We start from the raw sequence: 25,876 nt of genomic DNA, 5'->3' as shown, positions 1-25,876 counted from the left end.
CGCGCCAAGTGGACTCACGCAGATCCACACGTGCGCGGCCGCTCCCCATTAGGTGGCACTTATGCACCAGCCGACAGGGGTGGAGACACCTGTACCTTTTCGCCCAGTTTCGAGCCTGCCGGACGCCAGAGATCACCCGAGTCCGCCCGGGCCCGCCGGAAGGAGAGGAGCCCGGACGTGCCCTGCGCAAGGTGGAGGCGAACACCTGGACGTCCGCGCGCGGGGGGCGGGCGCTAGGACCCGAGCGGCGCACCTGTTGGCTGGCGCCCCGGGCCCCGCCCGCCACCCGGAGCGCCCAGCCCCGCGCGGGCGAGGGCGGGAGCGAAGGCGCGAGCACAGGGCACCGGGCGGCGGCGGCGGCTCCGGGAGCACCATGGCCGAGCTGCTCTGGAGCCTGCAGGATTCCCAGCTCGTCGCCCGCTTCCAGCGCCGCTGCGGGCTCTTCCCCGCGCCGGAGGAAGGCCCCGGCGAGAACGGCGCGGGCCCCGCGGACGGCGAGGCGCGGACGCCGGGGCTTGGGCATCTCCCCGCCGCCAAAGGCAAGGGCGCCGGGGAGCCGGCCAATGGGCTGCGGAGACTGGCGGCCCCGCAGGTAACCGCGGACCAGGTGTTCGCAGAGGCGGGAGGTGAAGGGGGCAGATCGCTCGGCAGCCTGCGCACTGGTAGGTCCAGCCGACCCCGCGACGCTGCGAGGGGCTTCCGGCGATCCTTGCCAAGCCGAGAGGGCCGCGTCCCCGGCGGTGACCCGGCTGTCCGCGCGGTGGGTCCCACCCCTAGGATGACATCCTCTAACGCTGCCAGGTGACAACCAGGTCTGTTAAGACTTCAGATGCACCCTGAGCTAAAGCTATTTTTAGAGATTTTTTTTTTTGAGTCTATTTTGAGATTTTCTGCCGTCCTAAGTATATGTTCATGTATATTCTTCCAAATGTATGAGAGTTACATAATTGAAAAGCGGAGCGGAGATGTCATTGTCATTTTCGCGAGAGGCTTCGCTGGGGAGAAATTCCGACGACTCCCCACTCCCTCATTCTGAGTTTCCGCGCCATCCCCCTTTGTTTGATCCGCGCTGAGCTGGTGCAGTAGGACTCCGCTTGCTCCTCACGGTCCTGCACCGCCGGCTCTCCAGGCAGAATTTCGGGTTTAAATACTGCTGCTGGAGAGATTTACCAACCCCACCGCCTACCAACAGTGCTGTTGTCCAGACAGCGCGCTTCGCTCCCTCCCTCCCCTAGAGTCTTCGGGTCCCGCCGGCCTGGTGGGTCTCTTTCTAGCTGACACCGCTGACTCTGAACAGATGCTGTCAGGAGGGAGGCTCACCACGCTGTCCTCCAGGCGTGCATAGTATGGTTATACAATCCACTGCGGCTTTGGGAAGCCAGCGCATCGTCGCAGTGCACAAGGACTCCAGGCGGGAGAGAGGAGACAGGCTGCAGATGCCAACGTGCCAGGGCGCAGGGCTGCCCTTTGGGAGGAGGACTCCCAGCAGCAGTGAGACACCTTGGGCCCGGACAGCGTCTGTGCCCTTCCCCCAGGGGAGGTGGAAAGTGTGACAAAGGAAAAGGGAAACAATGTATTACAACTCTGATGGAGGTGGTGGTCTTGGCGGTGGGGGAGGAAACCAGGTATATTTTTCTTCCTAGAAGTTTTGATGACTGGAAGGTGGCATGTATTTATGTGTAGATTTCTAGATCTAGTAACTGAGGAATTTTGAAGAACCTGGCTTTCACGGGGAATGGAATACTGTGGGCATTAAATGGTAGGATTTAATTAGAGGGTGGGGGTGGGCAGTGGGTTCCTTTCCACAGAAATCTTCCTCCATGATATTTTCTTTTCTCCTTTTGTGTTTCCTTCTCCATCCCACAGGACACCCAGAAATTTTTAGAGACGTTTGGGAACCCCTGCCCCTTTCCCCTTCCTTTCTCTTTAAAGTGGTGCAGAGAGGAGAGATTAAGAACCTGCCTCACTCCTGAAACGCTGTCTGGCACTTTCTGGGCACACAGTGTATACCCACAGGTAGATGCATGGGCTGCTCCCTGTTGCTTTCTCCTCTGGCATCTACTCTGTTTCTTTAGTCCAGGGAGCTGGACTAAAGAAGAAGAGTTTTCCACTAGTATTTCTCAAACTGTTTCAAAAACATTACCCTTAGTCATTTAACTTCAAGATCTGGAAAAGGAACCTCCTGCCCTTTAAAAGCAAGAGAAGCGGGTTTCCGTGTAGAAAGGAGTTATCTTGCTCCTTTCGGTGAAGGAAATGAAAGGATCATCCCCTTTCTTTACTTCTTTAAAACAATTTTTTTTAATTGGAGTAAAATTGCTTTACAATGTTGTGTTAGTTTCTGCTGTACTGCAAAGTGAATCAGCTGTATGTATACTTAGATCTCCAATCCCCTTTCCATCCTACACAGGACCTCACTCACCATAGATCATGTAAGAAGGTTAAAAATTCATGATAAGAAATCCCCACATGCAATGGGCAAAAAAATGAGAGCACTTGATAAATAATGGGATAATGTTTTTAAAGGTGGGTTGGTATCAAGTGACTTGGGAAGATTCATATTTTGCAAGTACAGGTGGAGTTCCCAAAGCAAGATGATTGCATACTTGCCCCCAGAAAATTGATAGGACATTAAAGGGACAGCGGACAAAACTCTCCAATTAGCTACTCTTCCCCTTGGCCTCTGTCTGGCTTGTGGCTTGTCTGAATTGCCTGTGCATCCTCTGAGTAAACTCCCACTCATCCTTCAGTTTCAAAGGTCAGTTTCTCAGGAGACACTTTCGCTCACTCTCCAATCTCCCTCTTCTCTTTATAGATTCTCTTTGCTTCTTGCCAGTTTTCATCACAGCCTTTATCACGTTGTGTAAGCGTGCCACTTTGTGGCTATCTGATTATTGCTAGCCTCTTCCAGGGGATGATAAGCTCTAAGGATACAGGAAACTTGTCTACAGTGCTCATTATTTGCTTCTCATGGCCTGGTGCCTGAGAGCTCAATGAATTTTATAAATAAAGGAGTGCAGATTGCAATATAAAATTGCCTTTTAAAAGCTAAGCAAGGAGATTTTTTTGCAGAGAAGTATCTTCTTACCTCTTGGGTATTCAGTGAACCAAATGGTAGGGTTTCCCCCTCCCATCTAACACTCTTCACTTGCTGTATCATGACAAAGAGAGTGTTCAACATTCAAGATAAGAAACTGAAGATTTTTTAAAACTGAAGTGTAAATATTGAAAATCAAATTTTTACACATAATCTAGAAGTCAGGCAACACCAGGGTATTGATTTAAGATATATCAGACAACAGAGAAGTTGTTTTCTTCCCTGAATGACTTTGTTGTTGTTTAGTTGCTATGTTGTGTCTGACCCTTTGCGACCCCATGGACTATATGGAGCCTTCTAGGCTCCTCTGTCCATGGGATTTCTTAGGCAAGAATATTGGAGTGGCTTGCCATTTCCACCTCCAGGGAATCTTCCCAATCTAGGGATCAAACCTGCAGCTGGCTAATTCTGTACCCCTGAGCCATCTGGGAAGCCCCTGAGTGACTTCAGATAGTAACAAGTCTAATTTTTTCTTACCTTCCATATTTTCTGTATTTCTTGTAGTGCTTATAAAGAAGGGACAAGTAGGAAAATGACTGAAGAAGGGCTTCCTTTACACATTCTTGTAACACCACACACTGCTAGCTTAAAGATTAACTACATCATTTACAAACCAGGCTGGACTGAACTTGCACAAAGCTGTCATGGTATAAATTAGACTGGACCTCATAGATTTCCCAGTAGGCCTACATGTCACAGACAGAAAAAGTTTGAGTCCTAAAGAGTTAAATGCTTTGTTGAGGACTTTCCTGATATTACACAGTCAGATCCGTGACTTATGTTTAAACTTCTTTCTACATGGGCACCTTCCTGGGAAAACAGCTCGAGGCTTTATTCCATCTGCCTCATGGAGGAGGTGTGAGGTGTTGGGACTGTTCTCGGTCAGGGTAGGGACTAAATGGATTGGTTTGTAAAGGTAACTGGTTTGCAAGGGTAACCAGAGGAGGACATTCTTGGAAGTCACCAGGAGCACCAGGCAGGGGTCTTTGGACCCAACTAAGTGGGGGACAAAGGCCTGGACAGAATTCTGTTTATTTGTTCTGGAGTAAAGCCAACCTTGAATACAATGGTATTTTGATTTCTGTCCTCTTTGCTTGCTCAATACAGTTGCATCAAGTTAGATTTTTGTAGTGCCTTTCCCATTGTTATGTTAGTCTGTAGTTAATGTTTCCAAATTGTACTGTGCTTGATAAATACTATTTGATAAGTAGGTTATTTTTAGAAGTCTTTACACTTCGCATTTTCCTCTTAAAACTTTTGGGGTCCTCCAAGACTGTCAATCTATAAAGCCCCAACCTTAATTTTATTGGCTTGCAAAAGTGCAAAGGACCAGGGTCTAGCTCTGTGCCGATGTCGTTTTGAACTTCTCTAGGCCTCTGTTGTCCCATCCTCAAAATGAGTAGAGTGGAACAGAACCTTGGGTTTCCAACTATGGCTGTACATTATAGTCAGTTAGAGAAACTTTAAAAACAAAGCAAACAGGGATTTCCCTGGTGGTTCAGTAGCTAAGACTCCGTACTGCTAATGTAGGGCGTCCAGGTTTGATCTCTGGTCAGGAAACTAGATCCCACATGCCACAACTAAGACCTGGTGTAGTTAAATAAAAAAATTTTAAAAACAAACAAGCAAAAGACCAATGTCCAGGATCCAGGTCAGAAGTAGGGCCCCAGTGCATGTGTGCTCAGTTGCTAAGTCCTGTCTGACTCTTTGTGACTCCATAGACTGTAGCCCGCCAGGCTCCTCTGTGCATAGGATTTGCTAGACAAGAATACTGGAGTGGGTTACCATTTCCTACTTCAGGGGATCTTCCCGGACCAAGGGTCAAACCTGTGTCTCCTGCGTCTTGTACATCTGCAGGTGGATTCTTTACCACTGAGCCACCTGTGAAGCCCAGGGCCCCAGAGAAGCTGGCAAACAGAAGTAGGAAGTTCTGAATTCTCTTTCCCTGGGACCCACCTCCCTTAGTGTGTTTAGGACAGGGTAGTGATGGCTGGAGGCAGCAGTCATGGTGTCTGTTGACATTTTGACTTGATTATATCTAAACTGTCCAACGATCAGCCTTCAAGCTTTGATTGTCTTTAGCTGGATGCTCAGGTTGGAAATGGCAAAATAATGGCACAGAGGTGCAAAATAAATGTACCTCTGTGAGAAGGTACATTTGATCATTTTTTTTCCTAGTTGCAGATATGGTTCAGATGCGAAAATATGGGAAAAAATACAAAGAAAATGTTAAACCCATGTCCATTATACCACAGCTCAAAGATAATCACCTGGTAAATGTTCAACCTGAATTTTAATGGCTATATATTGCTCCATAGCATGGATGTTCTATAATTTAGTCGACCTCTTGGTAAGTCTTTAGTTTCTTTCTAGTTTTTGCTTTAAAAATATTGTTTTTGTGTGTGTAGCCTGCAGGCTTCTCTGTCCCTGGGATTCTCCAGGCAAGAATACTGGAGTGGTTGCCATTTCCTTCTCCAGGGATCTTCCCCACCCAGGGATCGAACCCCTGTCTCCTGGAGCTTCTGCATTACAGGCAGATTCTTTCCTGCTGAGCCACTGGGGAAGCCCCTCATATCTTGGTAGTCTTGTTTTTATTTATTTTTAAAAATATTTATTATTTATTTGGCTGAATCGAGTCTTAGTCGCTACACACAGGCTCTTTCATTGTGGCACATGGGTTCAGTTGCTCCAAAGCATGTGGGGTCTTAGTTCCCCAACCAGTAATCGAACCCACCCATGTTCCCTGCATTGCAAGGCAGATTCTTTACCACTGGACCACCAGGGAAGTCCCAATAGTCTTGTTTTTAAATTGAGGTATAACTGACACAACTTACTAGTTTCAAGTATGCAACATGATTCAATATTTGTATATATTGTGATATGATCACCACAGTAAGTCTAGGTAATGCCCATCACCATACAGAGTTAGAGTTCTTTTTCTTGTGATCAGGACTTTTAAGATCTGCTCTTTCGGCAGCTTTCAAATGTACAATACAGTGTTAACTGTGGTTATCGTGCTGTTCATTACGTCTTCATGACTGATTTATTTTTTAGCTGGATGTTTGTATCTTTTGACCATCTTCATCTATTTTGCTCATTGCTGTCCTCCACCCCCGCCCCCGTGTGCATGTGTGCGCATGCTCAGTTGTGTCCTGACTCTGTGACCGTATGGACTGTAGCCTGCCAGGCACCCCTGTCCATGGGATTCTCCAGGCAAGAATACTGGAGTAGGTAGCCATTTCCTTCTCCAGGGGATCTTCCCACCCCTGGGATCGAACCCACATCTCCTGTATCTCCTTGCATTGGCAGGCAGATTCTTTACCACGGAGCCACGTGGGAAGCCCCACCCCCATTCTGGCAGCCATCAACTTGTTGTCTGTATTTGTGAGTTGTTTGTTGTTGTTTTTGTTGTTTAGATTCCACATATAAGTGAGATCATACATTATTTATCTTTATCTGACTTATTTTACTTAGCATAATGCCCTCAAGGTTTCCCAGGTTTCCTTTGCCATGCAGAAGCTTTCTAATTTAATGTAGTCCAACTTGTTTCTCTTTGCTTTTGTTGCCTCCGCTTTGGGTGTCAAATCCAAAAAATCATTGCCAAGACTGATGTCAGTCTTTGATTGCTTTCTTAATTTAAATTTCCAGTCTTGTAATTGCTGGGAGCGACTGAACTGAACTGAACTGAACTGAATTGCTGGGTAGAAATATGTATATATTATGGCTTTCAATAAGTATTACCAACTTGTCCTGCAGAAAGGGTGGAGGGATACATAGCTATGAGTGGAGCTTTTCCTACACCCTCACCAGTCTTAGATATTAACATTCTCTTTACTCTTTGGAGAAAATAGGCCATCTCTGCGTCTGTCTCATCTTTGCTTCCTTGATTTCCAGCTAACATTTATTGATCAGCTACTGTGTTTCTAGGACAGTTCTCAGCCTTAAAGGTACAAGATAAAGGAGATTTAGTTGCTGCCCTGGGAAAGCCACCAAGAAAACAATGCAATGCAGCAAATGCTAGAATACAAGGAGAGATAGGTGGTCAGGGAGATGAGAGCAGGAGTCATGGTGATCCCTATCAGGGGACCCATGATGTCTTGAATCAAGGCTTAAAGAGCAGTAGGTAGCAAATGGCAAGCCACTCCAGTACTCTTGCCTAGAAAATCCCATGGATGGAGGAGCCTGGTAGGCTGCAGTCCGTGGGGTCGCTAAGGGTCGGACACGACTGAGCGACTTCACTTTCACTTTTCACTTTCACACATTGGAGAAGGAAATGGCAACCCACTCCATTGTTCTTGCCTGGAGAATCCCAGGGAAGGGGGAGCCTGGTGGGCTTCTGTCTATGGGATCACACAGAGTCGGACACGACTGAAGTGACTTAGCAGCAGCAGCAGCAGGTAGCAAATAGTTGAAAATATGAGACTCTGTTTTTCTTACATGGAAATCTCATGTAATAAAACATAAAGACACATTACCATTATTTTTGGTGAGTAGTGATAAGTTCATCTTGGCATAGTAAGAGTCCCAGCAGGAGACAGATGGTCTACTGATAAAGGGTCACTGAAACTCTTAAAAATGGTTACGTGGCAACTTTTATGTTATGTATGGTAGTGGTGGTTTAGTCGCTCGGTGGGTCCAACTCTTTGCCCCCCATGGACTGTAGCCTGCCAGGCTCCTCTGTCCATGGAATTTTCCAGGCAAGAATACTGGAATGGGTTACTGTTTCCTTCTGTAGGGGAACTTCCTGTCTCTCAGATCAAACCTGGGTCTCCTGCATTGCAAGTGGATTTTTTACCAACTGAGCCACCATATTTTACTGCAATTTACAAAAAAATGAAATGAAGGGAGAAAGAAAGGAAACATAGGCTCTACTCCAGGGGGAGAAATCATAACTTCCCTCTCTTTAAGTGTGGGCTGCACATAGTGACTTCCTTCTGAAGGGTATGGAAAGGGGTAGGGGGAAAGAGTTGTTTTACAGTGTGAAAGCCTGACAGTGCCCCCTCGGCCAGGTGATCCAGGGTGGTGTCAACAGTGATGAGTCATGTTGATGTGTGTGCTCTTGCTGTGCATTGAAGTGATAATCTCTTGATCCATGTTGAGAATGGCACTTCACCTCTGTGACCTTCTTCCCCCAAACTCTCATTCTAATCCTGAGAAAGACAACAGACAAATCCCAGTTGAGGGACAGTCTACAAAACACCTGTCCTCTTCAACACTGTCAAGGTCATCCATCATAAGTCTGAGGAACAGTCCCAGCCAAGAGGAACCTAAGGTGATAGACTGAGAAGTGTAATTGTGGAGTCGTGGATGGGACCTTGGAACAGAACCAAAAAAAAAGCATTCGGTAAAAACTAAGGACGTCTGAGTAAAATATGGATCTTAGTTAAAAACAGCACATTAGTATTTTAACCAGTGTACCATATTGGTAAGATGTTTAAAGATGGGGAAAAGGCTGCAGGGACTTCCCTGAAGGTCTAGCAGCTAAGACTCCACATTCCCAAAGCCCGGGTTCCATCCCTGGTCAGGGAACTAGAGGCCACATACTACAAGTAAGAAGTTCACATGCAACAACTAAAGATCCTGCATGTTGCAACTAAGACCTGGCACAGCAAAATGAATAAATATTAAAAAGAAAAAACAAGCTGCAGAGGATAAGGGAAGAATGCAGAATATGTGGGAACTTTTAAAGGGGGAATGAATGAGCAGTTGAAGAAGGTCAAAGATGGGATCCTTTACAAAGCTGTAGGAAGATTGGGAAAAATCAGCATGGGATGATGAAGTATCCTGAAACAGACAACTTTAGTCTAAAAAGGTGAGGAGAGAGAATGGCATTCTGGTATCCCCAGACCCAAGGAGAGCTTAGCATCAGAGAGGCCCCTGACTGGAATGAGCCCTTCAGTGGAGAAACAGCCACAACTGGGCATTAGCTGAAAGGGAAACTTATTTCTAACTTCTCTGTATGCCTTCTCCTATCCTACCAGTTGCCTCTCTCCCTCTAAATTCAGTCAGAAGCCAGGGAGCCTGGGCTGATATAATTCAAGAAGGTCAGCCCACCCTGGAGAAACATGGAGAATGGATCTGGAAGGACAAATGAAGAATATCCAGTTGTGTAAAGAAGTTGGTGTTATATTGGCTGGAGTGTTGGGATAGAGCCAGAGTTGAAGTGTGGCTTCCTGCAGAATTTGGACTTCATCCTACAGACAGGGAATAGCAAATCAATTTCATCCCATGTGCTTCACGAGAAAGAGTGTGAGGCTGAATGGTGATGCCTGTGTGGGGTACTGAGGGACCTAGTGCTGAAGCATCTAAGAAATGATGATGTGATCCCTTATATGCAGAATCTAAAATGAAAGGATACAAAGGAACTTATTTACAAAACAGAAACAGGCTCACAAACTTATAGAATGAATTTATGGTTGCCAGGGGATAAGAATGGGGGAAGAGATAGTTAAGCGAGTTTGTGATTGACTTGTACACCATGCTATATTTAAAATGAGTCACCAACAAGGTCCCACTGTATAGCCCAGGGCACTCTGCTCAGTATGCAGCCTAGAAGGGAGGGGATTTTAGGGGAGATTGTTCATTTGCTCAGTTGTGTCCTACTCTTTGCAACCCCATGTCTGTAGCTCGCGAGGCTCCTCTTTCCATAGGATTTTTCAGGCAGGAATACTGGAGCGAATTCCCATTTCCTTCATTTATGGGATCTTCCCAACCCAGGGATCGAACACCCGTCTCTTGCATCTCCTGCATTGGCAGGCAGATTCTTTACCACTGCACCACCTGGGAAGTCTGAAGCAGGGAGGAGAATGGATACAAGGATATATGTGACTGAATCCCTTTGCTGTATACTTGAAATTATCACAACGTTGTTAGCTTTGTATACATATTTTAAAAAAAAAGAAATGGCGATGTTATAGTCAAATAGCAGCAAACATGGGACTAACAAAAAATCAAGCCTTAGTATCTGTTTTGGGTCCTTGGTGATACTTTGAGTGTCTCCTGCACCTAAAAATGCCTTAGGAGGAAAGAAACAGACCACAAATGGTTTAAGACGCAGGTTGCCATGTTTAGAATCATGGGACCCCATCATCACGGCTGAAAGCTGATTGGATCAACGATCAGCCCTTAAGTCAAAGGCAGATTGTTTAGGCTGGTCAGTATTTTACGATGTAGCCCCACATGGGAACTTCCACCTAATTGGGATACTGCATCATGGAAGGTGACTAAGGGAACCAATTTAGTGGCTCCCTTAGGGAGTCTGAATGGAAGACCCAGAGGTTGGGACATAAATGGTAGAGTGGTGATGGACTTCAGAGAGAAAGAGGAGGTCGTAAGCAGAAACAAAGCAGTAGCAAGGTAGAGAGTCCACAGCAAGGGGTAATAGAAGCAGCAGGAAAAACTCCAAGTGGAGAAAGCAGCAGGAGTCCTGAGGGGTAGACTCCACTTCTGAGGGGGCAGGTGCTAGAGGACTGCTGACTTTCAGGATAGAATGGCTTAGGGTGAGGTCGACATGGTCTGTGTCCTTGTTGTTCAGTTGCTTAGTCATGTCCAGCTTTTTGCGACCCCATGGACTCTAACATGCCAGGCTTCCCTGTCCTTCACTATTTCCTGGAGTTTGCTCAAACTCATGTCCATTGAGTAGGTGATGCCATCTAACCATCTCATCCTCTGTCATCCCCTTCTCCTCCTGCCTTCAATCTTTCCCAGCATCAGGGTCTTTTCCAGTGGTTCGGCTCGTCACATTAGGTGGCCAAAGTATTGGAGCTTCAGCTTTAGCATCAGTCCCTCCAATGGATATTCAGGATTGATATCCTTTAGGATTGACAAGTTTGATCTCCTTGCAGTCCAAAGGACTCTCAAGAGTCTTCTCCAACACCACAGTTCAAAAGCATCAATTCTTTGGCACTCAACCGTCTTTACTGTCCAACTCTCACATCCATACATGATGGAAAAAAAACCCATAGCTTTGACTATACAGACCTTTGTTGGCAAAGTAATGTCTCTGCTTTTTAATACGCTGTCTAGGCTTGTCAGAGCTTTTCTTCCAAAGAACAAGCATCTTTTTTTTTTTTTTTTAGAACAAGCATCTTTTAATCTCATGGCTGCAGTCACCATTAGCAGTGATTCTGGAGCCCAAGAACTTCCAAGGATTTATGTAATTCACTGGAGGGGACCTGAGTGGGTCTCCACTTGCAGCCAGAACATGCTGGTCTCTAGTGCTCTGAAGACTTTCACATAATCACAATTAAATCATTAGTTCTAGCATGTTTTGTGAAGTTGGAACTGGGGTAGGGGAGAAGGGGCCAGGTTTCTCTTCTTCACCTATACATCCTCAGGCTAACATGCGCCTGGAACCTGTTAATCTGTCAACAGGTACCTGGCATTCCCTGTTGAACGAAGCATGTAACTGTGCTGAGCTCAACCTTTTCTTTCCTGGCAGAAATGTGATGTCTCCTGTCAGAACTGGGGTCATTTGGTCCCTGACCTCTCTACCTGACTGTGTCCTCCTTTAAGCTTAATGGTGTTTTCAAGTGTTAGCACCTTCCTTTTTATCCAGGAAACTGATGAAGGATTTTGATTAATGAATAACTTTTTTTTTTAATTGGTTTGCTTTCTTCTGTTGGACACTGTGAAGGGAGTTGGGGTATCGCTAGAAGTTGATGATGGTGAAACACCCATCAGCTTTAAAAATGTGATTAGGTAACCTTTAGGAAGGCTTTTGATAGCAAGTCTAATCTGATTTTAACTTTTGATTTATAATTAAGAGGTTGACACTTACCACTTTTAAAAGCACTTTTGCTTCAGTGGGTACAGTTAATGATTACATCTTCTGTTGTCCTGATAAGAATTATGTCTCGAGCAACGGCATTTTTCCTGCATTTTATTTGGTACACAGTTTTCCTGGGAGAAAATAATACTGTCACCGTTTCCTGGCAACATGTTTGGAAGGCTCCTATCTCTGTTGGAAAGCTATGGAAATACTAAAATTGGGGCATCCACTGGTTGTTATAATCTGGCTTGCCTGGTGAGATATTTTCTACATATTAAGAAAATGAAAAAGTGAAAGTATTAGTCGCTCAGTTGTGTCCGACTCTTTCCGACCCCATGGACTTTAGCCCGCCAGACTCCCCCTCTGTCCATGGAATTCTCCAGGTAACAATATTGGAGTGTGTAGCCATTCCCTTCTCCAGGACATCTTCCCGACCCAGGGATCAAAGCTGGGTCTCCTGCACTGCAGGCAGATTCTTTACCATCTGAGCCACTATTAAGAAAATGAGATACTGAAAAATCCAGAAGACTGTGATTTACATTACTTTTCCTCTTGACTCTGGCCTGAAGCAGTGCAGGCTAATTAGCAAAGTGTTTTGAAAAGGAAGAAAGAATCCTTGGGCATGTGCCAGGGTGGATGGCAGTAGGGAAGGAGGTGAGCCACCTGAGACCTGGAGAGCGGGTTCGGAATTTGGGGAATGGGGAGTACTGGTTTCTTTGAACCATCTAGAAATACTGCCTCTAGTCCTTCAAATGCTAACTGGCAGTTTGATACCTCTTTAATAGAACAAAGTGAAACAAAACAAAACACCAGATTCATTCTTGCTTTTTTGTTAATGCTGTGTATTTAGCAATCATGCCTGCAGGAGAAACTTGATCTCTGGGTTTGTTTTGATTTTTCCAAGTGGCAAAAACTTTGTTCTCACAGCATTTTATGGGAAACAGCTCATCAAAGCCGGGACTGAGTAGGAGGAGGAGTTGATGATCGTGCAAAGAGGACTTCTGAGGGTAAAATGTTGGCAGCTGAAAAAGGATGTGCTAGTCTCTCAGTTGTGTCCCACTCCTTGGGACCCCATGGACTGTAGCCCGCCAGGCTCCTCTGTCCAAGGAATTCTCCAGGAAAGAATACTGGAGTGGGTGGCCACTCCCTTCTCCAGGAGATCTGCCCCAGGGATCAAACCTGGGTCTCCTGCATCGCAGGCAGATTCATTACCCTCTGAGTCACCAGAGCAGCTGAGAGGCCAGGGCTTAATTGGTGGGGAAAGGGCATAGGTGAACTTTTTTTTTTTTGCAGTTAAAAAAAAAATCCTGTTTTGATAGCTGACTTAAAAGGTGGCCGTGAAGTAGAACTTCAAAGATTTTGTTAAAAGCATGATGGGTGAAAGGAAGCTCTATTAGAAGTTGGTTTTCTCCTTTCTGAATCTTGATCTTCTGATTTTTTCAACCAGAAAGCTATTAGATACTTTGAAATTAATGTTTATGCTTTTCCACTATTAAAGGAATGAATGTTCATGTTAGAAATAGTGGAAGACACCAAAAAGTATAACGAAGTAAACAAAATCCTGTCATAATTCTGCAACCCAGAGGAAAATATTAGCGTTTTAAAGTAGTACTTCCCTTTATCTCTGGAAAACAGAATATTTACGTTATCAACATCCTGTGAAGGTATTTCACTGAGATTAGTTTTTGTCACTCATATCATGAGTGCTTCCCCAGATCACTGGATAGTCTTTATATGATTTAATAGTTGTATTATAGTTTATCAGATGATTGTAATTTAGATTTTTTAAAGCATTTTCTTAACTATGCATTTTGATTGCTTCATTGTTTATCTTTGTACTTCAGCTAGAGTTTAAATATTTAATTGTTTCTGGAGAAGTGGAAGAAAAGCTTATTTCAGAGCTCTTCACACTAACTGCCAAATTGCTTTTTGAAAAATGTATCTCAGTTATTGTTCTGAACAGCAATCCAAGACTGTTAGTCTGTTGTCAGCATTTATTATCTTCTTTTGTATTTTCTTTTTCTTTATTATAATATACTATGTACATGCTCAGTCGTGTGACTCTTTGGGACCCCATGGACTGTAGCCTGCCAAGCTCCTCTGTCCACAGGATTTCCCAGGCAAGAATACTGGAGTGAATTGCCATGTCTTCCTCCAAGGGAACTTACAGACCCAGGGATTGAATCCCCATCTCCTGCATCTTCTTCATTGGCAGGCAAATTCTTTACCCTGAACCACCTGGGAAGCCCTTATTAAATATAACTTCAATATAAGTGCATTATAACTTCAGTATAATAAATGTAAATATGACTATATGTCTAGATTCCAGTAACTATTGCCCAGATGAAAATATAGAGCAATTCCAGAACCTCAAAAAGCTCCCTTGGACTTGCCTGGTGGTCCAGTGCCTAAGACTCTGAGCTCCCAATGCCAGGGGCCTGGATTTGATCCCTGATCAGGGAACTAGATCCCACATGCTGCAACTAAAATCCAGCACAGCCAAGTAGTTAGATTTTTTTTTTTTTAAATACCACTCTCACCCCCAGATAACCGCTGATTTCCCCCCATCACCAGAGCATAGTCTCACCTCCTCCTGAACTTCATATAAATGAATCATATAAGCTGTACATTTTTCATGCCCATTGACATGCATTGCAGGAACATACAACAGTGTGTTTATACGTTCTACTGTCTATGGATACTTAGGTTTCTATGAATAAAGGACAGCATCAAGTATTATCTTTAGAGCATTTTTAAGTTTTATTTTGAAATAAAACTTTTAAAAGTTTGTAAAAATAGTATAAAACATTCCTATGTACTCTTGACCAATATTCTCCTAATGTTAACATCATATATAACCACAATACAATTATCAAAAGGAGGAAATGGTATGTAATCTGTGGGCCTTATTCAGTTTTCATGAATTGCTCTATTGATCTCTTTTTGCTATTCTGGGATCTTACACAAAGCCAAAAATTGCGTGTAATTGGTATGCCTGTTGAGTTCAACCTGGAAGTTCTTCAGTCTGCCTTTTCTGACCTTGACTGTTGAAGGGTCCAAGCCAGTTATTTTGTACAGTATTCCTCAACCTGGGTTTGTCTGATGTTTTCTCATGATTCCATTCAGGTTCTATAATTTTAGCTGGAATACCACAGGCAAGATATTATAGGATGCACATAATGTGGATTTGTCCCATTCCTAGTAATTTTAACTTCACACATCTTTTAAGCTGCTTCAGTGATGTCTTCCATAAATGTTTTTCTCTTTGTAATTAATAAATATCTTATAGGGCACCATTCTGAGGCATTGTAAATATCTTGTTTTACTGTGTATTTTCATCCTCTAATTTTGTCATTCATTTAAGAAAGTAATCTGCCAAACTGATAGCAGATGAAAGCATCTCATTATTTTGGTTTTGTATTTCTTTTTATCTCTAGTGAGGTTGAGTAATTTTCTTTTGTTTAGCAGATACTTGTATTATTTTCTTGAATGGTCTGGTCATATACTGTATCCACTTTTCCATTGTGATTTTAATGATTTCCTTACTGAGTTTTGATGGTCTCCTCAGTTTATCCATTGTGCATTAAGATCTTCCAGTGTACATCAGCTAACATAATCTCACAACTAATGGATTTCTAATTTTTCCTTGTAAAAAGAATATTTGGAGCCTGAGAAAGTGAAGGATGGTGGGGGGTGGGAGGTGATAGCTCCCTTCCAGACACCTGAGCGTTTAGATGAGTCGTGCCTGGCCCCCTGGTGCTTCTGCCCACTCCTTCCAGGTCAGGTCCATCATTCACAGCCTGAGACATGTTTGTGATACTTCAGTAGCCTCGGGCAGGGCCTGAAGATTCTGTAAAAGTTAAAGCAAATATCCTCTGGCAACTCTGAGCCAAGAAGGTAATGTATGCCTAGAGGATGTTTCCCTCACTTTATGACATTATGACCGCGAAGCAGGGAAATGAATCTGTTCTGTTGTGCAGAGGGTGGCAGACAATTCCAGAGTCCTCCTTGCCTTGGGACTCCCTCTTCTGCATGGTTCCTTGAGGAGGCTGCAGGACAGCCGTCTTGCCACAGTCATTTACAACACACATATCCTCAAACAGAAAGAATGGAATGAATATTCCCAGTATTTATTTAGTAGTATATTCTGGCATAACGATTACTTTTGGAGAAGCAGGACTATCATCTGTTGATCACTTAATTTTGCCTCCATCTCAACCCTCTGCCCAGTTCAGTTCAGTCGCTCAGTCATGTCTGACTCTTTGCAACCCCATGGACTGCAGCACAACAGGCTTTCCTGTCCAACTCCCGGAGCTTGCTCGAACTCATATCCATCGAGTTGGTGATGCCATCCAACCATCTCATCCTCTGTTGTCCCCTTCTCCTCCTGCCTTCAATCTTTCCCAGCAACAGGGTCTTTCATATTTTATTGTCTAAAAATCTGGACCCTGAAGGACTTACCAGAAATTTCCCAATATATTGGGTTATAAATGGTCTAACCCTGATATCTTCATGCTTACCACCCCAGTACCATTGGGACGATAGAAAAGAGATGTCCCACGCTCATTCTGAGTGCTTTCCAATAGAAACAGGTATGCCTGCATAGATTATGGAGCCCACATGTCATAATGAAGCCCGTAAACGTGATAGCCTCTCTTACCTCCCCTCCTCTCCCTCTGCCTCACCTGACCCTCAACCCTCAGCCTAAGTGACTCACCAGATAAATAATCTATGATGGGAAAATGTTACTTTTGAAGAGAAACATTTAATGTTTAAAAGTTAGTCCTAAACATACATTTAGGGCTTTCCTGGTGGCTCAGTGGTAAAGAATCTGCCTGCCAATACAGGAGATGTGGGTTCCTTCCCTGGATTGGGAAGATCCCCTGAAGGAGGAAATGGCAACCCACTTCAGTATTCATGCCTGGGAAATTCCATGGACAGAGGAGCCTACAGTCTTCAGTTCAGTTCAGTTTAGTCGCTCAGTTGTGTCTGACTCCTCTCAACCCCATGAACCGCAGCACGCCAGTCCTCCCTGTCCATCACCAACTCCCGGAGTTCACTCAAACTCATGTCCATCGAGTCGGTGATGCCATCCAGCCATCTCATCCTCTGTCGTCCCCTTTTCCTCCTGCCCTCAATCTTTCCCAGCATCGGGGTCTTTTAAAATGAGTCAGCTCTTCGCATCAGGTGGCCAAAGGATTGGAGTTTCAGCTTCAACATCAGTCCTTCCAATGAACACCCAGGACTGATCTCCTTCCAAGGGACTCTCAAGAGTCTTCTCCAACACCACAGTTCAAAAACATCAATTCTTCAGCCCTCAGCTTTCTTTATGGTCCAACTCTCACATCCATACGTGACCACTGGAAAAAACGTAGCCTTGACTAGATGGACCTTTGTAATGTCTCTGCTTTTTCATATGCTGTCTAGGTTGGTCATAATTTTCCTTCCAAGGAGTAAGCGTCTTTTAATTTCATGGCTGCAGTCACCATCCGCAGTGATTTTGGAGCCCAGAAAAATAAAGTCAGCCACTGTTTCCCCATCTGTTTGCCATGAAGTGATGGGACCAGATGCCATGATCTTAGTTTTCTAAATGTTGAGCTTTAAGCCAGCTTTTTCACTCTCCTCTTTCACTTTCATCAAGAGGCTCTTTAGTTCTTCTTTACTTCTGCCATAAGGGTGGTGCCATCTACATATCCGATGTTATTGATATTTCTCCTGGCAATCTTGATTCCAGCTTGTGCTGCCTCCAGCCCAGCGTTTCTCATGATGTACTCTGTATATAAGTTAAATAAGTAGGGAAGAGGGTGTTTGCTATGACTAGAACCTTCTCTTGGCCTACAGTCTACGGAGTTGCAAAGAGTCGGATGTGATTTAACAACTAAACACCAACAAACATACATTTGCCATGCACCCCTCAATTGCACTCCTGGACATTTTTTCCAGAGGTAGGAGAACCTATGCATACAAAAATCTGCACATGATTGTTCATAGCAGCTTTATTTATAATAACCCCCAAACTGGGAACAACCAAAATGTCCCTCAGCAGACAATGGATCAGCAAACTGTGGTACATCCATACCATGGAACACTACTCAGCTGTTAAAGGGAACAAGCAATTGATATACCCAACAACTTGGATGGATCCCAAGGGCATTATGCTGAGAAAAATGCCAATCTCAGAAGGTCACATATTGCATGATTCCATTTATGTATTTCTGAAATGACACAAATGTAAAGATGGAAAACAGATTAATGATTGCCAGGGATTAAGAACGGAGGGGCATGACTATAAAAGGGTTGTAACAAGGGATATCTTTGTGGTGATGGAAAAACTTTATAACTTGATGACAGTAGTGGTTAGTGAGTCTTCACGTGTGGTAAACTGTCATAACTCTACACACTACACCAATGTTGGATTCCTGGTTTTGTTTTTTTAAAAGAGGAGCATTTTCTAGAGTACATTTTACTCATGAGATCCACATACTTTCTTGACTCCAGACAGAAATATTAATAATTAACTAGCCCCTACAAATAGAGAGATTCCTGGTTTTGATTATGTAATCATGTGAGATGTAATTATGTGAAATGTAACCTCTGGGAGGAAATGGGTGAAGGCTCTACAGGACCTTGCTTACTACCTTTGCTGTTGCTCGTGAATCTACAGTTTAAAAATCAATACTGCCTTGTAAAAATGGGTCCCTAATACTCATCACAACTCTAATAGCAGGCACTCCACACACACACACTTCCCACGTGGCTCAGTGGTAAAGAATCCGTCTGTCAGACAGGAGATGCGGGAGACCTGAATTCGATACCTGGGTGGGGAAGATCCCTTGGAGAAGGAAATGGCAACCCATTCCAGTATTCTTGCCTGGGAAATCTCATGGATAGAGTAGCCTGGTGGGCTACAATGCATGGGGGGGTCTCAAAGAGACAGACACGACTTAGAAACTGAAAACCCAGTGTGCAGACCGCAACCTTGGGGAGACCTTCCTCTGTGGGGCCTCTGCTTCCAGAACTGGGGTGATTGGAAACCTCCTCACTGGCCTCACCTATCTACCTGGGACAAACACAGGGAAATGTTTGAGGGTCACAAAAGCCTGTTTGCCCTTAACTTTTGTTCAACAGATTCATTTTATAACTGCAGGATTTTTGCATTAAAAAATATTGTTGTTGGTTTCTGTTTCTTACGTTAGTTCAAATTGATGTTACAAGCAGGTCAAATTCACACATCATTTGTCTCCCCTCAGTTGTCATTTTTTCAGTCTACAAACAGACTGAAAATCTTCAACCCCCTCCTTACCCAGGACAGAACATCTGCATTCAGCCTGCCTGGAGTCTGACACCCTTGTCTTTCTAGAATCATGTGACATCTTGAGTCATGTGACATCTTGAGTCATCTGAGATCTATGCTCCATTTCTATCTATTTTTCCCCCTGTGGCATAACTCTAGCTGACATGAGGTGGAGTTGCTCAGTCCTGTCCGACTCTTTGTGACCCCATGGACTGCAGCTTACCAGGCTCCTCCGTCCATGGGATTTTCCAGGCAAGAGTACTGGAGTGGGTTGCCATTTCCTTCTCCAGAGGATCTTCCCCACCCAGGGATCGAACCTGGGTTTCCCACAGTGTTGACATAGTATACACTAAAATGAAGAGATTATTTACCATAAGATGATGATTAAGGTTTGCTTTGCTGCTGCTGCTAAGTCACTTCAGTTGTGTCTGACTCTGTGCAACCCCATAGATGGCAGCCTACCAGGCTCCCCCGTCCCTGGGATTCTCCAGGCAAGAACACTGGAGTGAGTTGCCATTTCCTTCTCCAATGCATGAAAGTGAAAAGAGAAAGTGAAGTTGCTCAGTCATGTCCAACTCTTCACGACCCCATGGACTGCAGCCCACCAGTCTCCTCCGCCCATGGGAGTCTCCAGGCAAGAGTACTAGAGTGGGTTGCCAGAGGTTTACTTTGCTTGTGTGTAATTTCATTGAAGATAGTTGGCCAATTTTAAATTAAAAATTGTAAAAGAGAGAGACTTCCCTGGCAGTCTAGTGGCTGACTGCAAGCTCTCAATGGGGGTCCAGTTCCATCCCCAGTTAGGGAACTCAATCCCACATGCCACAACTAAGAGCCAGTGCAGCCAAATAACTAAATATATTTTTAAAAAATTGTAAAAGAGAGCATTCTCTCTTATATACATCAAAGGCAACGGGGACTTTTCTTTATTTCAACTGCACTCCAGATGTCAAGAGCCAAGGCTATGGCTTCCCATGGCTCAGCTGGTTCAAGAACCGGCCTGCCAGTGCAGGAGGTACAGGAGACACAGTTTCGATCCCTGGGTTGAGAAGATCCCCTGGGATGGCAAATAACGACCTGTTCCAATATTCTTGCCTGGGAAATCTTATGGGCAGAGAGCCTGGAGGGCTACAATCCATAGGTTGCAAAGAGTCGGACACGACTGAGCACAGCACCATTGAAACTATGACAATGGATTAGCTGAATAGAAACTCACAAGGTCATATTTTAATGGCTGCTTTTCCTGCTCTTAAGTTTAACAATATGCTGCACAAGTGGTAGGCCTCCTTCATCCCTGTTTGTTAGATTTATGTTTTTCTCCCACAGGTAGTTTTTTTTTTTTTTTTTTTAATGTTTGTTTATTTGACTGCTCCAGATCTTAGTTCCCTTACTAGGGATCAAACCCAGGGCCCCTGCATCAGGAGCACGGAGTCTTAGCCACTGGACCACCAGGGAAGTCCCTCCCACAAGTAGTTTTTACCAGAAAGTGTTTCCCAAATATCTAATTGTAAAAGGCTTTTTCAACTGTCTTCTACAAAGGGAAAAACTTAATCATGATATTGAAAGGGTATCTCAAATTTATTAAAATTCCATATATTTCTAAACATGGAAACATCCATGATATATCTTTCAACCCGTCTCCCCCCAAAAAAAAGCAAATATAAAAAATATTTATGACCCAATTTTAAAAACTGTCTAAGTTCATGTTTGAACAACTTTTTAAAGGATCTGTAGGAATGAAGCAAATCTTACCAGTGGTTCTCTCTGGGAATTTGGAACTTTTCTCTTACTCATGCTTTTCTGTATTTTCTCCTTAGTTCTGTTTGCTCTAGAAGGTAGTGGTTTTATGTTTAGATAAGATTAAAGCATTGTTGTTTTAAAGGAAAAAGTCTTAGGCCTTTTTGTACTTTTTAGGATTATTAGTTTTTAAGATTACTAACATTACTCCATATAAGAATTATTTTTAAAAACAATTGCCATTGGCATTTTTGTAAGAGAGTCCCAAATATCAGCTGTATTGGTCATGATCTATACCTGAGGAAATATTTATTAAATCATGTGACGTACATGAAAGCCTTCTTAAAAACAATATGGCTCCCTCCCTGTATGCATAAGAACCCTGAGTGAAATTACAGAACACCTTTTCCTTGTCTGTCCAGACAATCATGTGAAATCCCAAGAGCTTTAAATACATAATGTTCTTCTGTACTATTGGGAATAGTAATGCAATTAAAGATTTTGGCCCGAAAAATATCTCTTCTTTTCTCGGCCCAAAATGTATTATTAGACAGCTCAGGAAAGTCTTAAGAAAAGCAGATGTTGTGTGTTATCACCCCCACCCTTCAGGCAACTTTTGGCAAAGATTTTTTGTTTCTTTTCAAGATCTTTGAAAGATCTCTTCTTACTGTTGTAGATCCAAATGATTGTAAGTGATTTTTAGCTTGTTTGGGCTTCCCTGGAGTCGCAGAGGGTAAAGAATCCGCCTGCAATGCAGGAGATGGCAAGTTTGATCCATGGGTCAGGAAAATTCCCTGGAGAAGGAAATGGCAACCCACTCTAGTATTTTTGCTTGGGAAATCCCATGGACAAAGGAGCCTGGTGGGCTACAGTCCATGGGGTTACAAAGAATAGGAGTTTCATTTTCACTTTTACTTTTTAGCTGGTTTAGCTCATTAGTTATCTGATGGCAATATCTTAGGCATGTTTTGTGTTGGATCTTGGCTCCTCTTAATCTGATGACAGTGATTAAAGTAAAGGGATCTTAAAGTAAGATCGGACTTAGGGCATCTTAACTACCATTGCCACATGTTTGATGTGGTTCTTAATTGAATAACTTCAGAATCCACCCATTTTTATTTTAAAATAAAACTTAGTGTTTGGTACTCAGTTGTGTCTGACTCTTTATGACCCCATGGACTGTACCCTGCCAGGCTCCTCCGTCCATGGGATTTTCCAGGCAAGGATACTTGAGTGGGTTGCCATCTCCTTTCCAGGGGATCTTCCCAACCCAGGGATAGAACTCAGGTCTCCTGCATTGCAGGCAGATTCTTTACCATCTGAGCCATGAGGGAAGGGCCTAATTACTAATTTCAAAAATTAAATGAATAATAGTTTTCTTTTCAAAAGTAATATTCTTCACTTTCCTAAAAAATAACTTGTGTGCGTGCTTGCTCAGTCATGTCTGACTCTTTGGGACGCTGTAGATTGTAGCCTGCCATGCTCCTCTGTCCATGGGATTTCCCAGACAAGAATATTGGAGTGGGTTGCCATTTCCTCATCTGGGATATCTTCCCAGTCAAGGGATCGAACCCACATCTTCTGGATTGGTAGGTGGATTCTTTGCCATCTGAGAAGCCCAAAATAATTTGTAGATGAAGTCAGTTTTAACAATTTTATTTGGAGTTGTAGTAAATGTATGAGTTGATTTTAGGATAATTGATATCTTTATAACACAGAGTCATCCCTAAACAAATTATGTCTAGCTCTTTATTTGTGTGTGTGTGCTTATCAGATGTGCTTAGTCTTTCAGTCGTGTCCAACTCTTTGCGACCCCATGGACTGTTGCCTGCCAGGCTCCTCTGTCCATGGAATTTTTCAGGCAAGAATACTGGAGTGTATTGCCACTTCCTACTCCAGGGGATCTTCCCCACCCAGGGATCAAACTTGTAACTCTTGAGTCGGCAGGTGGATTCTTTACCGCTAGCACCCCCTGGGAAGCCCTGACATTTATTTAATTCTTGTTAATGTCTTTCAGTAGAGTTGTACAACTTTCCCCATAAAATATTGCACCCTTTTTCTTGATTTATTCATAGATGTCTTATATTTTTGTTAGTATCAAAACAATTTTTTGAAATTGGTTTTCTGCTGATGTGTTAGAATGCAGTTGAATTTTGTCTGTTGATTTGGCAACTGTACCAAACTTATATTAAGTCCAACAAATTGTCTCATATTTCTTTGTGTTTATTATAAAAATAATAAAAAATGGATTTTATTTCTTCCTTTTTGATTCCTATACCTTTCATTTATCTACTTTTTTCTTCCTTACTGCACAGATAAGGATCTTCAAGTATTATGTTGAGCAGAAGTGGGGATACTGCACATTTTTGTCTTGTTCTTGATTTTAAGGGAATGGTTTTAACATTTCACCAGAGTATTAAACTTGATTTAGTTTTCCCTTGGCTTTTAGAGCTTGCTTGCCAAGAGATGTTCTCATGAATTTTGGCTAAACTGTGTTGAATTCTTTTTCTGTATCTGTAATGAGGGGATCATATGTGGGTTGTTTTTTTTTTTTTTTTTTCCTTAATCGCCTTTAATCTTATGAAAGGGTGAGTTAAAAGAGATTTTCTTTGTTGACTCAACTTTCCATTTATGGGATATACTATCTGTGGCATGATGTAATCAATAGCAATATTCACTGCTTATAGCGGATATTATGAAAATATCTAAAATGTTTTGTACTAGTGTATTTTTATTTTTAACATTTTTTTTTTTTTTACCATTTTTTAAGATGAGTTTGAAAGTGATTTTATTTTATTTTTTGGCCATGCCACTCAGCATGTGGGGTCTACTTGCCCACCAGGGACTGAACCTGTACCCCTTGCACTGCAATCTCAGAGTCTTAACCAAGTGACTGCCAGGGAAGTATCTGTACTTGTATATTTTAAAAATATCTTCCTTCAGTCCTTTCCCCCACCCCTTCCAGCTTTGTTGGGTGATATTTTTCATAAGCACAGAAAAAACACTGAACAACTTAATTGTAGAATTTATCTTCATGTCTCTGTGAATATTAAATATGTATCATAAAATTTGCTTAGTTATGTAAATATTCCTGATTCCTAAGGGGTTAACTGCATGAGTATCTCTTGGCTAAAAACCCAAAATATTTTTTAATAAGTAGGTTTCTTTTTGCAGTGTGATTCTGTTCTCATGTATGAACTCTGATGTGTCTAACATTTATGAATCCACTATAATATAATGGAGTCACATTGGAAAGATTTGACTCAGGGACTCTCTAACTTCCTCCTTCAGAGAAGACACTGTTTTAGCTCAGTATTCTGAAGATTCTGACCAAAAGCAGAGCAAGAATCTGTGTATCAGTGAGCAAGGGGGATTGAATCACAAGGAATACCTTGGAAGGAATCAGCAAATTTGCATGTATTGGCCTTTATCAGACACCCACACTTAAAAGAAAAATGACATTTTTAGTAGTTAATCCCCTAAAAATGATCACATATTAAAACTGAAAGTATATCATCAGGTAAGGTCAGAAATTGTCTTCAGTTCAGTTCAGTCGCTCAGTCGTGTCCGACTCTCCGCGACCCCATGAATCACAGCACGCCAGGCCTCCCTGTCCATCACCAACTCCCGGAGTTCACTCAAACTCATGTCCATTGAGTCGGTGATGCCATCCAGCCATCTCATTCTTGGTTGTCCCCTTCTCCTCCCGCCCCCAACCCTTCCCAGCATCAGAGTCTTTTCCAGTGAGTCAACTCGTCGCATGAGGTGGCCAAAGTATTGCAGCTTCAGCTTTAGCATCAGTCCTTCCAGTGAACACCCAGGACTGATCTCCCTTAGAATGGACTGGTTGGATCTCCTTGCGGTACAAGGGACTCTCAAGAGTCTTCTCCAACACCACAGTTCAAAAGCATCAATTCTTCGGCGATCAGCTTTCTTCACAGTCCAACTCTCACATCCATACATGACCACGGGAAAAACCATAGCCTTGACTAGACAGACCTTTGTTGGCAAAGTAATGTCTCTGCTTTTTAATATATTATCAAGGTTGGTCATAACTTTCCTTCCAAGGAGTAAGCGTCTTTTAATTGTCTTAGGAAGTAGTATATCATGTATTACCCTGTGAATTTTATTTTTAATGTTGCCCTTTTTTCTTGCTGAAGGGAAGGATTTAGGAGGGGCCAGCCTGGTGAGAAGGAGCAGCAGTGATGTTCCTTTCTGATGTGCCTCCAATCATGTCTTCCTGCTGCTAGTTCCTTGGGTGATCTGTGTTCTGCCAGGAGCAGGCATTGCCATAGTTTGTTCTCCTGTTTTTGTCTTTTCAACCACAGGTTTTGCTGGTGTTAGTTTGGGTCACGTGCTACAGGGCTTTTGGCAACCTTTCATGGCTGCCTGTGCCCCAGCAGAAGGCCGTGAGTTTCATGTCTGTGCTGTACTTTGCAGGGAGGCAGTATAAGGAATGGGCCAAAACAGTGCTTGGCTTCTTAACACTTGCAAACACTGTAACCTTGAACAGATCAGGTAAGCTATACCACCGTGGTTACCTTCTCTCTGAAACGTTGAGGAGCAGGAGAATAATAACAGGTGAGATGGTTAGCATCACCAACTCAGTGGACATGAATTTGGGCAAACTCGGGGAGATGGTGAAGCACAGGGAAGCCCTGGCATGCTGCAGTCCGTGGGGTCACAGAGTTGGACATAACTTAGGGACTGAACAACAACCTCCAAGTGTCCTGAGATGCAAATAAGATCATCAGTGGGAATGCCAGACACATTGTTTTAGCCTCAAGCTAGCCTTCAAATGCTGTTTTCACCATCATTTTTTTTTAAATTACTATTTTATTTTTTGGCCTTGCTGTGTGGCATGTGGGATCTCAGTTCCTGACCAGGGTTGGAACCTGTGTCCCTTGCGTTGGAAATGCAGAGTCTTAACCACTGGGCTGCCAGGGAAGCCCCTTCACCATCATTTCTGCCAGCCCGTCACCAC

At 43.4% G+C, this 25,876-nt stretch overlaps 1 protein-coding gene across 2 annotated transcripts in view; it reads left to right on the top strand.

Moving 5' to 3' along the window:
- Window positions 1-333: 333 nt before the first annotated feature.
- The window catches only part of SGPP2 (sphingosine-1-phosphate phosphatase 2), a 142,635-nt gene continuing 117,092 nt past the window's right edge, over window positions 334-25,876 (top strand). For both annotated transcript variants that reach the window (XM_088845301.1, XM_055398758.2), the window contains exon 1: window positions 334-592. In XM_088845301.1, the coding sequence (XP_088701427.1) occupies window positions 374-592 (219 nt within the window). In that variant the 5' untranslated portion in view covers window positions 334-373. The remainder of the gene's footprint in view (window positions 593-25,876) is intronic.

The sequence above is a fragment of the Moschus berezovskii genome, chromosome 2 (genome assembly GCF_049115385.1).
Source record: "Moschus berezovskii isolate FMDL1 chromosome 2, NW_MosBer_1.0, whole genome shotgun sequence".
Taxonomy (NCBI): Eukaryota; Metazoa; Chordata; class Mammalia; order Artiodactyla; family Moschidae; genus Moschus; species Moschus berezovskii.
This window is presented reverse-complemented; position numbering and strand designations above follow the sequence as displayed.